The sequence below is a fragment of the Nycticebus coucang genome, chromosome 12, assembly GCF_027406575.1.
Source record: "Nycticebus coucang isolate mNycCou1 chromosome 12, mNycCou1.pri, whole genome shotgun sequence".
In the NCBI taxonomy this organism is placed as follows: domain Eukaryota; kingdom Metazoa; phylum Chordata; class Mammalia; order Primates; family Lorisidae; genus Nycticebus; species Nycticebus coucang.
In genome coordinates, this window is record NC_069791.1 from 47878133 (window position 1) to 47896146 (window position 18014).

Below are 18014 nucleotides of genomic sequence, written 5' to 3' on the forward strand. Positions count from 1 at the left end.
GGGGAAGATTGATAGGTCTTACAAGTCTGGGTAAGGGTGAGGAAGGAGACTCACGGATTCGGGCAAGACTGGGAAGAAAGTTCCAGACTGAGGGAAAGAAGTACCAGCAGGGAAAGGTACTGAGGATGGAATGCCCTCGAGCAGTATTTTTCAACCCTTTTTATCTCATGTCACACTTGAACCTATAGTTAAATTTCTGCAGTACACTTAAATTATGTTGTTAAAAAAAAAAAAGTTAGACTTTACCTGACAATTGCAATCAGTGTAACTGGCTTATTGTACCCTCAATGAATCCCCAACAGTAAAAAAAAAAAAAAAAAAAAAGTTTGGCCGGGGCTGGGTTTGAACCCGCCCCCCTCTGTATACGGGGCCAGCGCCCTACTCACTGAGCCACAGGTGCCACCCCCCCCCAAAAAAAAGAATATATTTACTATACTTTGAACTTCTTTTGAAAATAATTTAATCAATGATCTTTAAAATTTTTCGCAGCTCACCTAAGATCCTCTCATGTCACGCCAATGTGTCACAGCACACGAGGTGAAGATCATGGCCCTTGAGCAAAACTACACTCCTGGAAATCACAGGGAAGAGTTGGAAAGTAAAGCGAATTTCCACCGTGACTTCGGGAAACTGGTCTCGATACTTGGCAGATGGAACTGGAGGTCTTTTCTTTAATGAAACAGCCCAACATGTTCCCTTGGCCCCTCAAAATGGGAAAACCACTGCCTAGACAGGCTGTTCACTAGGACTAGGAACAGAATTGGAGGGCTCCTGAGTTCCAGGGCCGCTGCAGGACAGGCACGGTGCCAGTGGTTAGACATAAATGAGCTGACACTTCCTAAGGAGGCCTCAGTAGTCGGCATCCTTAGAAATCTGAGTCTAAGAAAGGTTATATCATTTGTCTAATATGGAGAGCCAGCCCTGAAATTCATGCTTATTCTGGTCTTTCTGGACCCAACCAATCCTTTCTACTACCTTGCGTTTTTACTTGAAAACTTCAGAAAACAGTGGGACCCTGGCTCCCAATGCCCCTCATCAGACCATGGGGAATTGGGTACTGGGCTAAGCCTGCTCTCAGAGCTGCCCCCCTTATGGGAACAGCCCTGAACTTTCTAGTCTCTTGAACTTCACACAAGAGAGTAGAAAGTGGGGGAGAAGCAGAAACTGGTGGGAAAAAAATAGAATAAATTACTCATCGGAAAGGCGGTCATCCTAACACCTCTCCTTCATCCTGCTGGGAGGGAGAAGCCAGACCATCAGAGGTTCAGGGCAAGTTAATGGTCAGCGGCAGCAAGAGAACCAGCCTGCATTCCCGCTGACCCCCGCCCTGCACCTCTGGACGCACAGGCTCCAACAGTCAGTAGCGCCTCTACTTTCAAGGTCAGGAAACCCTGCCATTAGGTTTTCTCCTAAGAAATCTGAAGGGTGACCTTGGAAATAGAAATCACAACAGACCCTTCACGTGCCATGTGAACTGGACAATCCAACTGACCTACCTGAGCAGCAATGCCTACTTTGAGGACTGCCACCAGATTAAATGAGATGATATGTAGGAAGGCATTTTGGTACGTATAAAAATATAAAACATTAACTACAATCACATTCGGCTTCCATTTTTGTCTCTTTCTTTAGGAACAAACATAACGTGGAAGAACATAAAATCGCTGCTCTAGCCAATTGGAAAAGAGAGGCAATGCATCCCTTCTCACTACGCTGGTTCTAATATAGCTCTGCTTGTCACGTGGCTGTTCAACTCAGTTACTCTGCTGAGAAGGCAGAACAGCCGAGTGGGTGAGCAGCGAGGTAACGTTTCCAAAGGAAGGCATTAAATTCCATTATTAAACACACACAAGCAGGAGTAGTAATGTAAGAATTTTGAAAGATTCACAAGGAAAGGAAACAGAGCCAAGGAACTATTTCTGGTAGTCTCTCGAAAACTCCGAGCAGCTATTATGGCTATTTATTAACCCGCAACATCATAAACTGTTAACCCTATTAAATATGATGAATGAGTCCTAGATCCCGATTCTGCAATATCATTCATTCACAGGGATTGCAGAAGGCCAGATGGGCATTGCAAAATGCACAGTCGTTGGGCAAATGGCCTAATATCAACCTATGATTAGATGTGATTAGAGCAACTGAACAGGAGATGATGTCTAAAAGAAATTAGGATAAAGAAAAGACACTTAATTATTTAAATTTTGCTCCATAAGTCTGAAATATGCTTATATTGCCCATCGTATGGCTGGGCCTGAGTTTGGCCCAGGGTTTCCCAGGGCAGCTGTGAACACAATGCAAGCCCCTCTGCCAATTACCAGGCTGGTGTCCCCCCTCCCTCCCAACGAAGTGCTTTCCACTTCCTTCTTTAGCACCCATTCTCCTGTGGGGTTTACAACAAGCAGGCTTTGGGGCAGACAAGTTAGAAAAAGTCTGGCCCTCACACTGCAAGTTCTCTCCTCTGGTGAGAACCCAGCAAAGCCCAGCCCAGCCCAGCAATAGCCCTTCTTGTTGAGAGAGTCAAGAATGATCTCACCTGTGCACCCTTGGGGGTCCTTGGTCCTTCAAGTGTTTTCAAACCCCGATGAAAGGCTTATGTTCCCTTTAAAGAATGGAACTTTTTTTCACCTGCCTGCTATAACTGTTGTACTTCAGCAATTCTAGCCTCTCGCTTCGGAAAAAAATAAAAAAATTCAGTACCCTTTATGGAAGAAGAAGAAAGAAAAAAAGATGCCCTTTCTGTCCTCTGAACAAACATACTTGTGTTTGCTCTCCTGGTGAGCAGGAGGGCTCTGCTACAGGCTTGCCGAAGGGCACCGTCCTCACGTCTGGGCAGTGGGTCAGGCCAGGATGACTTGGGTCTGGCCCTTCTCCCATGGGTGTCCTCCTGTCCTAAGCCCAGACTGCACCTGCCAGTCCCTTTCAAGTGCTCCCCCAATCACTACTTAACACTCTGCTCCATTTATCACTTACTTTGCTTTTATCACAAGCAAATAAAAAGAAAAGACATCACTTTCTACTTCTCAATAGCTTGCTAATTTGTCATGCTGTGTCTTCAGTTGGGGTCTAGCTCTGTGTTTGCCGAACAAAATGGTGAGAAAACTCTCTGCATGAGATTCTTAAATATTATGATCTTTACCCTCCCCTAACCCCCACCCCCAAGGATGTATTTTGATTTAAGAATGAAATAAGCAAAAGAAAGAATTAAAGGAGAGGATTTATCTAGAGATCAATGGTAGATGGTAGAAAGAAGCTGCCTGAAGCATACCAGTCTGGTGAGTAGCTCTTTAAAACAAGCAGCTAAAAATGCCTTCGACCTAGCAATACCATAAATGTCCTGCTGCTCTCTTGCTTTTGGAATCTTCCCCGTACTTTCCATGAGCATTCCACTGGGAATTGTCTGGAATCCCAGATTAAAACAGCAATAACCCAATTCCCTTGTTAGAATATTTATTTTCTCTTAAGTTTGGAAACTCGGCTGGGATGCATCTTCAAGTGTATAGCACAGCCTCGGCCGTGGTAGGGGCTGTACGCACGTCTCAATCAGCGTGCCCAGCAGCCCAGCTCTGGAATCATCAGAGGGAGGAAGGAAGCTCGACCTCACTTGGAAAGCCCCAGCTGAGGGCAAACATCAAGAGCCTGGGAACCTCCACTTTTGGAGGATTCATTCCAGATGTTGGAAGCAATGGTGTCATAACAGGTCTCATGAAAACTACCAAGGAGAGGTATCTAAACTTAATCTGACATAGCACAGGCATTCAGGCAAAACCATTACACTGACCCGAATCCATAATATAACTGACTATACTCCAAGGTCACCAGTGCATGCTACGGTTCTGTATTTTATAGTTATCTATGTGAAGAATCCATCCATCCATCCATCCATCCATCCATCCATCCATCCATCCATCCAAAGGTGATATCCTAACTATCTAACAGAATAGACAGAACAACAGTCAGAATAGATATTAGATCTAACCCAATGCTATGGCAGTGGGTTAGATCAGTGAATATTATCATCAGTGAATATTATCTAAGTGTCGACCCTGAATTCATTTATCCATCCATCCATCCAAAAAAAATTTATGAAATACCTGCTTATTATGGTGGCATAATGGGTAAAAGCCTAGGCTCTGGAGTGAGGCAGAACAGTCTGAATCTTGACTCTTTTGCTAGTTCTGTGACTGACCTTGAAATATTACTGAAATTCTCTATGCCCTCATGTACAACACAGAGATAAAAAGCCCCACCTTACAGGTATTGTGAGAATTAAATACACCAATTTAGATAAAGGCCTTCCCACAGAATGCAGTGCACGGTAAATATTAGCTATTGTGATTTATGCTTGGCACACAGTGGAAGTCAGTGAAATGCTGGTAAGTATTTCCAATGAAGAAACCATCTATGCAGGAAAAAATTCAAGTGTTAGTATGGAAGAAACAATCCCAACCAGAATGTTGTCTTAGGAGAGAACTGTAATATTTGCAAGCTAGGAAGGCAGTTAAACATTCTCTTGTTCAAACACAGTGTCGTAAGGTAGGAAGACTGAGTTGAGTGGCTGACTCCTAAACAGCAGAGTCCTTGCGCATCCCTGGCTACCAGTCGGCGTGCTTGTTTGCTTGCTTCTTTGTTTTGCCATGATAACCTCACACGGAGAGACAGTTCTATGCCAGAAGAGCTTATACCTGCCAAGGCATCACAGACAAACCAGGAGTTAGGGCCTCCTTGGGGCACGTCACAAACTAGAGGAATAAAAAGTTATGAAAGAAATCCCAGCCTGTTCAGGACAAGCGTTTGTAATTTCTTTCCTTCTCTCCACTAGAATTTAAGCTTTACAAGAGCAAGGAGTTTCATCTGTTTATTTCTGTATCCCCAAGACCCAGAAGAGTGCCTGGCACAGCGGAGGCAATCGGTAACTGTGTGTGTGAGATGAACAATGAATCAAACTGGTTAGAAGGGCTTTGCCCACATGGCGCGAGTATGTTCTATCTCCAAGTCAATATTCCTTTGGTGAATACAGTAGGAAACTTTGCATTTACCCAGCCATGTTTCTTTTTCCAGTTTTGTCTGCTCCTGTGGGGCCATTCCTAAAGAGAGTTTCCTAACGTGCCCTCAGCCATGACCCTGGCACCTCTATTTCTCCTATAAAAGTCATTGTTGGGGATAAGATGATAGAGAGGGGCTGTATCCTTTACTCTCCTCCCCAAAAGAAGCAGGAATGTCTTGACCGAATGGACAGCAAGATGGAGGAGGGGATTCTCCTGCCCCCAACTCCTTGTAAAAATCCTAGCAGCTATCCCACTGGGAGGCAGAAAGGGGTCAGGCAGCAGTGTTTCCCCAGGAAACTTGTACCACGGTCACCTGGTTCCCTGAATTCTCACAGAGAGGAAAAAAGAGAGTGGGCATCCTTTATCTCTGATTAATCCCCCCTTTCAATAAACAACTTTCTGAGGATAGATGGGGTGAGAGGGGAATAAACTGAGAGCATCACCAGACAGGAAGGCGATGGAAAGCATGGCCATGCCACCATTGAACTTACTGGGAATCATCTAGGGAAGAGCCAAGGTAACCCCACTGTCCTCCCTAGTTTGGGCTTGTCCTCTCTGGCTAACGTGTAAGCCAGAGAATCTGGTGTTTTTGTGATGAGGGTGGAAATCAGGTGATTCGTTCTCCCCAGCTGCCAGATTGCATTCCATCACCCAGGCTGGATGGCAACACAGGAAAGAAAAACAAAAAGGAAATGACAGGTGTCACGGCTTGAGAGAGTAGTAGCCACAGCATAGGTGCAGGGGACCCAGTACTCTGCCAAATTGCAGCTGAGGATCGAGACAGGGTGGCGGTAGAGGCAGGGGTGGGATGATTAGGAGTGAAAGGTGGAAATACTGTGAGCTGGAGTTGTTGAAGCAAGGCAGGTACAAGAAAAGCAAGTGAGAGAGAGACAGAGAGAAGGAGAAGAGAAGGATGGGGAGGAGAGCAAAGAGAAGAGAGGAGGTGAGGGAAATGACCTGTGCAGGCAGATAAAATGACGGGCAGAGAAGCAGCCGGAAAGGAGGGACAGCTTGGGGAGGGATTCTTCTTATTAAAAAAAGGAAGAACGCATTGCTTAACAAAGCAGGACTCAGAAACTGAGCAAAAATTAAGACCAAAGAAAGTATTCAAGGGGAATAAGGGTGAATTTGGGAAATACAGATAAACGTTTCCAAAAGAAAAGAAAAAAATCTTGCCTCCTAGGAGATTAAGTTGACTTTGCCATATATTGCAGATTTCCAGATTTTTTTTTTTTTAACATGTCACAGTCAGGAATGAAATGAATACATTGAGAAACAAGGGACCGAAATCTCAAAATTCCAAAGTTCTGTTGGAGTGGGGATGGTACATTCCAAAGCAACGTGGTGAAGTCATGTGGAAACCTTCTTGGGGCTTGCCCCTGTCTGGCCCGGAGCCCACTGCCCACCTCCCTGCCCTGAGCCGTCAAGCGTCTGTCCCTCTCTGTCCCTTCCCCGAGGGTGGGCAGCCCCCGCAGCACGAACACTCACGCAGGTGCGCTGGCAGGCGGGTCGAGTCTTCCTCCATCCTGAGCGCTCGAGGCACTGGAACATGAAGTGGAGTCGAGGAAGCGTAACTCGTCACCGGGCTCTCTGGAGGTGTATATGAAATTCGTTCCTGCTGTTGAAAATAAGGGCAGGAAGAGGGGAGAGGGGGAAAAGACAATGAAAGCTTAGAATGGAGGTGTGCAATCATTGGGGGGCAGGGGTGGGGGCTGGAGTGCCAACTGCACCAGTAATCTGGTTTGCTTTCCCCCATACAGATGCTGTATGCAGTAGACCTTCAGATGCCTGGCATCTGGGCTACAGAATACAACTTTGCAAAGGTTGAAAATTGGGCTTTCCTTTAGACTCAGGTCAAAAGGTATGTACCACTGTGGTTTGTTCAAATAAAGTGGAGGGATAAAAGGGAATAAAAAGTAAGTCTAAGAGAATGGCTTAAAGGGAGCTCTCCCCAAAATTACTTGCCCAAGTCACGTAATTAATGTCATTCCTATGTTAAAGCCACATTTCCTCTTCTCTGGCACTATCCCCAGCTTCTAACGTATCTGTGTATGATTCTATACTCAGATCCAATGAGTGTGAGCTAACCAAGCAAAGTGGCTAAGTGATGGCTACAAAGATGTGCTCTAGATTTAATTAATCTAGGAGCACGATTTCAACCACTACAACCAAAAATACCCAACATTTAATTTTTTCCTTCACAGCAGGGACTTATTTGTAACATTAATGGGTATCTCCTTGTACCTTCCCTCTCCATCTCCGAATCCATAACTTCCTTTCCCTCTTAAGTATTTCAGAGTTCTCTCAAAGAATGATCTGAACTTAAGAGAAGTACTCATTGACTAAAGACAGTTATCAACCAACAAAGGGGTGGGGAGGGAAGGATAATTATGAGTTTTAAGTTAAAATACTGAAAATACTGGCAAGAAACCAATCACTGCATTCAGTAGAACAGGAGGGCAAGCTGCATGTCAGATCAACACACCACAGAGGTGGACTTGCAGTCCATGCAGTAACATAACTTACGTTAGTTTCTGTAGGTTAACTGGGCAAAGTAAAGTGGTCCACAGTGGGGAAAGCCCAGTAAGATACTACTATGAAAATAAAAATCACAAGCAAAAGAAAATCATATGGATGTAAAGGTGAAGGGGTATTTACGTTTTAGAAAGATGCTTCCTGCACCTTTTACATCTCATCAATGCACAAAGGGAAGCAGGGAGTCCCCAGCCCTATAACCAAATTAAAACTTCTCTTCTGCTCATAGCCTGGGAAGTTTGGTGGTTGTGGTAGGAAGTTTCGATGTTAAATGAATAGATACATATTGTTGTAATTTCCAAATGGCATCTCTATACCTTCCCTAAGGCACCCACCAGCAGCAAAACTAGTGCGGTTGGAATATTTATTTTTGTTTCAATGTGAATCCTGTAGTTTCCTGCCGAAATTTCTTAATTAAGGACAGACCCATATATCTTAGCTTTCTTTTTTTTTTTTTTTGTAGAGACAGAGTCTCACTCTATGGCCCTCGGTAGAGTGCCGTGGCCTCACACAGCTCACAGCAACCTCCAACTCCTGGGCTTAAGCGATTCTCTTGCCTCAGCCTCCCGAGTAGTGGGACTACAGGCGCCCGCCACAACGCCCGGCTATTTTTTGGTTGCAGTTTGGCCAGGGCCGGGTTTGAACCCACCACCCTCGGTATATGGGGCCGGCGCCTTACCGACTGAGCCACAGGCGCCGCCCATATCTTAGCTTTCATTTCTGTATCAATCAAGATGTCCTGTGAAAGGTCGCTCAGAGGCAAAACCTTCAACTTCGCTTTTCTTGAACTTTACCAAACAACACACGTATTTCAAGAAACTCTAACTTAAGGGTGAGTTATACTTTTGGGGTTGTCTGGGGTGAAAGAGGTAAAGACATAAACACACACAGAGGAAATGCATATAAAATCTGTTTAGGGTTTTTTTGTTTTTAAGGGGAGATGGTCTTTTAAGTGTTTCAAACATAGTGTATATTTCTACTTTAACAAATTCTCCATATTCTGCAACCTTCGCATGAGCCCCTAGTCCTGTTACATGTATGTCTGGATATCTACTGTTAACTCTATTCCCAGAAATAGCTTTCTGTTTTGTTAGGGTTTTTTGCAGAAGTGAAACTGTGGGTGAAGAAAACATTGAGCAAAGTGTCTTCAGATGACACCGCATGAGCCCAAGATGAAAAGACAGTTTTCCTAATATGATGACTTTACCCTTATAGCAAGGAGACGCTCACAAAGATCCCCCAGCTAGGCCACTAGAGAGAGGCCACCTCATCCCAACCTCCCTTGACTCTTTCGAGGGCAATCTAGGAGAAACTTAGCCCTTGAAGCTGATTTTACTCTATTACTTGGGAAATCTACCTCCAGCTTACTGACAAAAGAGTCAAGCTAGGTATCACTTTAATTTTTTCAATTTTTTTTATTTTTTGAGACAGAGTCTCACTTTGTCCCCCTCGGTAGAGTGCCATGGCGTCATAGCTCACAGCAACCTCAAACTCTTGGGCTTAAGTGATTCTCTTGCCTCAGCCTCCCAAGTAGCTGGGACTACAGGTGCCCACCACAACGCCCGGCTATTTTTAGACACGGTGTCCTGCTCTTGCCCAGGCTGGTCTTGAACCTCTGAGCTCAGGCCATCCACCCACCTTGGCCTCCCAGAGTGCTAGGATTACAGGTTTGCGCCCAGCCTAGGTTATCACTTTTAAAGTGTATATAATGGATCAAGCATGATGGCTCGCACCTGTAATGCTACCACTCCGGGATGCCAAGATAGGTAGATAGCTGGAGCTCAGGAGTTTGAGAGCAGCCTGAACAATAGTGAGAACCCCATCTCTACTTAAAAAAAAAAAAGAAATGTGGGTGGCGCCTGTGGCTCAAAGGAATAGGGGGACGGTCCCATATGCCGGAAGTGGCTGGTTCAAATCCAGCCCCAGCCAAAACTGCAAAATAAAAGAAAAAAAAATTAGGCAGGCATTGTGGTGGGCAGCTGTAGTCCAAGCTACTCAGGGGCTGAGGCAACAGGATCATTTAAGCCCAAGAGTTTGAGGCTGTTGTGAGCTATCACACCCTGGCACTCTCCCAGGGTGGCTCTAAATAAATAAATAAATAAACAAAGTACATATACATATTCTGATTTGATAGGTTATCATTGAGAGTAATTTTCACATCTATGGTTCCCTGACCTTACAGCTATGCTGAAACACCACACTTCCACACTTGCTCTGGGATGTTATACCATCCCCACTACCCTATCTGCACAATTTTAGATGGAGACAACTATGCTATTTCATGATACAAGTATAAAAGGAAGGCCAGAGACTGACGGATTACAGCCCGCTGGTCTCCTCTCATTCCTAATGATGGTTTTTACTTAGCTCACAGACAGTATTCGACACCACCCATAAGCTTAGGTCACAAGCCCTTTCAAAGGTTCAATGAAGAGACCTGCCAGTAACAAAGGAGAAGACACCTTGACCAAGAGGGGCAAAGGCAAAATGTGCTCCTAGGGCCTTGAGGAATTTGCCAGCAGCCACAACAGACCTAAAGGAACTCGGGGTTCAGCAGTCAGCAGAGAACTCAGGAGACCCCAGAAAGGATGCTATACAGTGTGTGGGCTCCTTCCAAGGAGAACAAAACACACACCTGGGAATCCCAGGCTATAGACTTCACTCCTTTTGTTTCTCTTCTTGTGAATCCCTAGGATAACTCACAAGGTCATTTCTTATTCTATTGCTATCCTCACGCACTTAACATCTACAGAGGCTCATCAGCAGACTATCAGCAAGTAGAAAAATTAAACAAATACCACTACAGGCAGTTCCCGAGTTACAAGCACACCACTAACATGTAACTCACATTTATGAACAAAGGCTCTTACAGTAAGTCTCCGAGTTACAAACACCTAATTGACTTATAACTTGTACTATGAGTGGAGGCTATTACAGGTAATAAAAAAAATGCACCTGTTCCAACTTATATTCAACTTAAGAACAAATCTACAGAATCTATCTCGTTCATAACCTGGGTACCGCCTCAATCTCAGGTGGAGATGCTAGCCCAGGGATGTCCAACCTTTTTTTTCTTCTGCATATACTCAAAGATTAAGAGAGTTGTCTTGAGCCATACATTAAATACACACTCACGAAAGCTGATTAGCAAAAAAAAAAAAAAGAAAAGTCCGTGCATACTTTCCTTGATATCCAACACTACACTTAAGCAAAAAAAAAAAGAATGTCTTCACAAAATCAGCACAGGACCCATGGCAGCTACAGGTTAGACACCTCTGTGAGAGGAACTTGAAGGAGACTAACATCCAATTTTCCAAATAAAGGGAACCTCTTTACTTTTTTGATTGCTTCTCCAGTCCACGTCTAAACATGACTCAAATTGTCAGACAGATGAAAACTAGAGGTGTTTTATTTAACATTGGGGGGGAGGGTTAACGATTTTCCCAAGAGGATTATAACCACTGGCTCTAATTAAATTACAATGCTACAGAAGAGAAATTAATGCACTCAAGTGTTACAGGGAGATAAATTGCCAGTGGAAGTCAATAATGTGACTAAAAATGCGGCGATGTGATTACATTATTGTTTAGATGCTGTAAAAAACCAAATATGCTGCTCTCAAATTTGCAGATAACAACCTGTCACACCAACCAGCCGAACAAAAGGGAAGCATTACAATTTCAGAGGTCAATTCAAGAATGGGGAGAGAGGAGCAGCATGAAGGAAGCTCTGGGAAGAGAAAATAAGGCTGAAAACGTTATAGGCAAAGGGGCTGAAATGTAAATTTTACTAACCATTATGGAAAGATTTTTTTCTTTCTTTCTTTTTTTTTTTTTGTTGGTATAGAGTATAGAATTAGGATTGTCTCCTCAAAGTGCAAACTGCTGAAACCAAGATGATTACTTCCCTCTCCTCATTCCCCCAACCATGAAGGGCCAGTGAAGGGTACCCATCTAATTCTGCTCACTTTTAGACCAATGTTAGGAACTTGTGACTTCCATGTAAAACAGGCTTTTACACATTTTATGCTTGGTAGGAGAATGGCATTTCTCCACCCCTCACCTCAATCCTGGGCTGCATATTACAGAATAGTCAAGAAATGCATATTATTATCAAAAAAAGTCTTTCCCCTTCACAAATGATTCAATATAAAGCTTCTATAAAATTACAGGGATTTCCCTTAGTGAATTTACACCATTAACTCTCTGAAAAAGCTGAGGGGTTGGGAAACTTAGAGCCCTTTGCTAACTAAACATTAACTTTTTTTTTTTTTTTTTGAGACAGAGTCTCACTCTTGTTTTCCCAGGTAGAGCGCCATGGAGTCCTCTTAGCTTACAGCAACCTCTAATTCTTGGATTCGAGTCATTCACTTGTCTCAGCCTCCCGAGCAGCAGGGACTATAGGCTACCACGCCTGGCTAATTTTTCTCCCATCCAAGTACTAACCAGGCCCGACCCTGCTTAGCTTCCGAGATTAGATGAGATCGGGCGCATTCAGGGTGGTATGGCCGTAGACTAATTTTTCTATTTTTAGTAGAGATGGGGTCTCAACTCTTGCTCAGGCTGGTCTTGAACACCTGAGCTCAGGCAATCTACCCACCTTGGCCTCCCAGAGTCCTATGATTACAGGCGTGAGCCATCATGTCTAGCCTAAATATTAACATTCTGAAAATAACGCATTTCTGGAGTTAAGAAAAACAAAAATAAATCCGGTTGCACTTGTAAAAAGATGGTTTACAGATAATTTCAAAGATTCTTCAACTGCAAAAGAGATGTCCTTGATGTAGGAACTTTTTCTAGAAATTGTCCCTGTCCCTATTATGAATGCCAGCATTGCCCCCAGGGACAGCTTCTGAAGCCTGGGTTGAAAGTCCTACAGAGGAAGAGTGTCATGGCGACAGAGTGATGCCATTTCCCTGAGTTATGGTAAAAACACCACAGGCACCCTTGATCCTGTGGCACAATTTGGTATCCCATCACTGTCATGAAAACCTGTAACCTAGACAAGATGGAAACAGCAGGCACCAGAGATAGCGTGACCATGTGGTCAACATTCACTACTTTTAAGGGAAGATCTCTTTTCCACCCAGGAGAAGAGATCAAGCTCCAGGCTTTTAGGAAAGCTGATGCTTAAGGCACTAGAGTCAACATCTATACATTAAACAGAAGAAATCTCTCCTATGGGGAAGCTGTTGACTGAGATTTACTAAGCTGACGTCTGAACATACAATTACTCAAAGCACACTCCTCTGGCTGCAAAACGATTCAAGGTGGTGATGTTGGCTTTCATTAGCTAAGCTTTCATTAAGTAAGCTTTTTATTAACAAGCTATAACTACACATTACAAAAAATTGAATAAGCTGAAATGTAATAGAGTTTTTTAGGGTTCTGGCATCATGGCTACAAATTGACATATACAAGAACAGAAAACAGCAACTCTTAAAAGTCAGTTTCTTTCACTTGAAAAAAAAATACATTTAATAGTTCATCCATCCCCAAATTCTGTGAGATAAACTAAAGGATACTGAGAAAAGATTTAAATGCTAGTCTTCTTAAGTATACACGGTACACATAGCTGTAAACAGTAATATTTTTATAATCTTCCCACAAGGAAATGATATCTCTCTAGGTATCCCTGGTAGGACCTGGGGAAAGATGACCACAGGTATTCAGATACCAGTTGTGAAACAGAAAACCAGATCAACTGAGTCACAGAAGTGATGCTGGGATGATTTCTTTATATCCCAGAGAGGCTCCAGAAGATGTGTAAACTGGATACTGAAGCATGAGATTTTCACAACCCAAATCAGACTCAGCTTTTAACATGTTTACAGGATGCATATCAGCACTTTCAGAGAGGAAAACACGGAAGCACCCTGAGAAAATGATGGATTAGAACACACTCCTGGTGTCTACAGCGTCCCCTCACTTATCCAGAAGCCTGTCAGTCCTTAGGGAGAGGGGCACTGGACAAAGAGCACTCAACACTGATGTGGGATCTCCTGGGTGCCCATTAGTCTACAGGAGTGACATTTCTCAGGGTCTGAAATACGTGGTTTCTTATTTAGAATGGAAATAGCCTCTATCCTTACCTTCATTATCGTACATCCTACAATCAGAAGACAGTTTGTGTCTGTCAAATGGATACAATTAAATCAAAGCATCTGAATCTTCCTTTTACCCCAAACTGTGTGATTTATTCATAGTGAGGTTAAAAGAGAAAGAGAGAGAGAGCAAGCGAGAGACCATAGGTCCTGCAATCAAGTATCGCTGTTAAAGGTCGCTGACTTTTTTTCCCTCCCTATGATTAATAAATATTTAGTAGCCATCAAGTGTCATCTATGAGTCCAGGCCTGTATAAGACATTACAAACTATGCAACCGTAAGTCTTAGAATTTCCAGGATGGCCTCAATATTAAAAATTCTGTGTCATTTTACCCCATAAATATATATGGTACTCATACATAAATACTCCTACCTCCAGTTTTACTTGGAAAATAAAGTCACTGCAATAATCAGAAAAGAGAACTCGTACTAAGGGAACATGTGCTATATACTGCCCATGAAGCCTTTATTTTATTTTAGCCTTGCAATAGCCCTGTGAGGAAGGCATTATTATTTCCATTCCACAAAGAGGACAACAGACTTGAAGAATGCTGAGGTTAAGCAGGCTGTTTAAGTCAACCAGCTCAGGAGATGGGGTAGCTGGTATTAGGGTACAGGCTGGTCTGACTCCACTCGTCTGCACTGTTCTAATAAAGAGGAGAAGTAAGAAACTGCATTTAAGTAACATCAACAATGACTTGACAACTTAAGGGGAATTCCAAGAGATAAGTTCAAGCTTGTAAGAACTTAGCCTTGGCCTAGTTCATTGCTGTGCATCCTCACTCTCCACAGAATCCCAGTGGGATTCCTAAGGGTGACTCCACAGACCACCTAAGCTGGGAAGCCCACCTACCTCAGCCTGATGCCTGTCCTGGAGAGCACAGATTGAAGGTGTAAATGCATTTAGCTGAAGGAAGGGGACTCTAGGTGAGGCAGAGAGAGGGTTCTCCTGGCATGACAATCAGCGGGGCCACCAGGGCAATTACAGGCTGCTTGTGCATATGATGACCTTGTATAGAAATCTGACCTTAAGTATTTTGAGTAATATTATTTTTTATGTTTTCTCTAATGCAGTAGAAAACGATTTCTTACTCCACTTCTTTCCACTTACTCACGAGCAGCAAACCTCAATGAACAGCTGAGAGACACAGGAACAGCAAGGAGGAAAGGACCTGATGACACTCACCCGGTGCCTACAGCGGGGAGACTCTCTACCAAGAAGGGGCTGAGACCCCTCCAGAAATCACAGTGGCCCCAGTCCAAACAAGGCCTCTCCAACAGCCTGAAGATGCAAGTTTCCAATGGAGGAAGGGATGAAGGTTTGAGGGTATACGTGGGTGGGGAAGGGAGAAGACTGAAAGGAGATGTCTTCAAATGGCGAGTGTAAGAACGAGTCAAGGCTTACTTGTATTACCAGAGGGCAGAGCCAGCAACACACGTCCGTGCACTAGAGGAAAGGCCCTTCTCACAGCTGAAGCTTCCAAATGTGTGTGCGACCTATGGTTTTCCCGAAAGCTGACTTAAGTTGAGGCTGGAAGGCTAACTCGAAAAGAGGTTCTTGCACTAGGAAGAAGCTCAAGTAGGAGAACTTGAAAGGTTTCAAGCTGCTGCTTCTGTACCGTCTTATAGCCCCTGGCAAGCCAAAGCTTATTAATTACAGTGTGGGTGGAATAGCTAGAAATAAAATGTGACCACCACCGTCCCCTTCTCTATCAATCAGTCCCCTGAGTCCTCTCACAAGATCCTGAAGTTCTACTAAATAAATTCGAAAAAGCACTAGTTTCTAAAACCATGAACAATCCCTTTAAAGACAAGCACCACAGCAAAACACTCAGATTTCCTTATTGTTCCGCTTTTAAAATATTTTAATTAAAATCCTTTTCATTCCTGAGATACTATGAAATTTTCTTTTCCTTCTGAATGTCTTAGGTATTTCTGATACGAATAGTAAGCAGACGCTAACGCTGTGATTCCTCTTTAATGCCAGGTTCTGGTTTCTGGGGAGGCCCATGAGGTAGGCCCAGCTTTAAGGGTGCATGGATGGTTGGCTCATTTGGCTGCATCCCAGCACCCGTGCACATGCAGACACAGTTACAAGCTTGAGACCTGGAAAGGAAAATAAAATTCACACCATTCCACAGCCCTTGATGACACCTCTAATCCTTGGATGATGTAGATGACTGCTTTTGCTCAAAGCAGAGATTAGATGAGTTCAGGAACCCATGTCAGTCCTGGAAACATCATAAAAGTACGGGTCCTACTGAAAGCAGTGAAGCGGCACGGCTTCTGTACAGGAAGGTGGGTGACTTTATTCACATAGAACCATCAGGTGCTACCTGGGGTTGGGGGGGAAGGAGGGTACATAAAGCCTTACTGTTGGATTTGTTCAAAAACACCCCTGAGCTTTTGATTCACCTTTTGAAAGAGGGTTGCTAAATCCTTTCTTCAGAACTATTTCTAATAGCAGAAGAAACAAATTTTTAAATTAACTGCAGCTTGTACCCCAGCCCAAGGAAGTGGCCAAGTTCAGCTCTTTATTAGCTGCTTTCTCCTCCATTAATGCTATTCCCTTTAATGGTTTGGCTATTACAATTAGCCAATCTGTGTTGTCCCTGCCCGGGGCTAACAAGTAATGAACTGAGAGAGTTGCTATTTAGTTGTATCAAGGGCGCCATTAGAGAGCCTTCTCAATTTCTCCCTCCTAGATGAGAGATACCTTCCAGGCATGTACTGTTACCACGTGACTGCTCTTGTACATCGATCTTGGCGGCCCTGGGGTGGGAGCTCCCCAGGCAACTCTTGGGATGTAAAACCTGGGCAGAGTAAAGGCTGCGAGTCAGGGTTTTGCAGACAGTGGCAGCCCGGAGGGCTGGAACCTGAGCAATGACTGTGAACTCCTCCCTCCCCTCACCTGCTTTCTCTCGCCTCATAAACCCTTGACCTCCTCCAGTGGCTGTCTTTTTCTATTACAGTATCACTCAGGGCTCTGCTCTTTTGCATTTCTTTCTTTTTTTTTTTTTGTAGAGACAGAGTCTCACTTTATGGCCCTCAGTAGAGTGCCGTGGCCTCACACAGCTCACAGCAACCTCCAACTCCGGGGCTTAGGCGATTCTCCTGCCTCAGCCTCCCTAGTAGCTGGGACTACAGGCGCCCGCCACAACGCCCAGCTGTTGTTGTTGTTGTTGTTGTTGTTGCAGTTTGGCTGGGGCTGGGTTTGAACCCGCCACCCTCGGTATATGGGGCCGGCGCCCTGCTCAATGAGCCACAGGCGCCGCCCTGCATTTCTTTCTTCAATAGTCACATCCTGGAAGTCTTGTTTAAAAAAGAAAGAGAGGGAAAGGAGAGAAAAGAGAGAGAGGAGAGTGAAGGAGAGAAGCCACAGGCTCAAACTTACAACCCAGTGAGTTGCTGGGGACGCTGGAGGCAGCCCAGACTTCCTCTAAAGAGATTTCTTTGCTGGTGATTTATCTTTACAGAAACATCAAGAGCTCACATGGACCACACACACCTAACAAGAAACTTGAGATTTTAAAGACCTCACATCGAGCCCAGGGTGAAGATTTACATTCTAATTCAAATGAGGGTAATCCAGAGAAAATAATGCCTGTGCTTTGCTACAGTCCCATTTCTGGCCCAGCCTCTAGGACGCCCCCAGGAAACTAACTGTAGGAAGCCTACAAGGCCCTAACTTTGTACCCCAAAGAAGGCTGGGGTACAACTATACTAACACTGAGCTTGAGATACCCTGTAATTCCTGGATTACTTCAGACTGGGAAATAAATACCAATAGAAAAGCCCTGTAAATGATACCTAGGGTAACAAGCACAGACCAGAACTGAAAAGATTTATACCTTTGGAAAATGTTTACCATCAAAGCAATTTTCAATAAACCAAATGGCACTGTACTTAACAGGCAATATTAAAGAAATGAGTCAACATCTTGGTGTTGCCATCTGAAAAACTGGGATAACAATACCCAGCCTTTACCGTCACATACTGTTATTTCAAAGATAAATGAGATGAAATATAAAATACCTTGAGCTTCTTGAAATAGATTCTCTAGGAATGCAAGGCATTATTATGATGAGGAATTTGAGAGGTCTCAAATTTTATGTACGTTTTAAGAATTAAACCTGCCTCCATGTTGTAAAATGGGGAAGTAACATAACTGAAAACAAGAGTGAAAGTTGACATGACAGAGAAATGGGGACAGAATTTTTCTCTCCACCCTCAAGCTCTATAACTCTATGTTAAAAAATAACATATAAACAACCTTACACACTGATCAGGAGGGAGTCCTGCACACCTGTTTCCTCTTTTAGAAAAA

General features: G+C 43.8%; 1 protein-coding gene across 5 annotated transcripts in view; it reads right to left on the bottom strand.

Annotated features, from left to right (window-relative positions):
* Window positions 1-18014, bottom strand: part of ETV6 (ETS variant transcription factor 6) — a 247878-nt gene that overhangs the window by 146697 nt on the left and 83167 nt on the right. For 3 of the 5 annotated variants that reach the window (XM_053555453.1, XM_053555449.1, XM_053555452.1), the window contains exon 2: window positions 6537-6666. The exons of 1 other annotated variant lie outside the window; for it this stretch is intronic. In XM_053555453.1, coding sequence (XP_053411428.1) covers window positions 6537-6666 — 130 coding nt within the window. The remainder of the gene's footprint in view (window positions 1-6536; window positions 6667-18014) is intronic. One more of the 5 variants, XM_053555451.1, reaches the window with a different exon arrangement.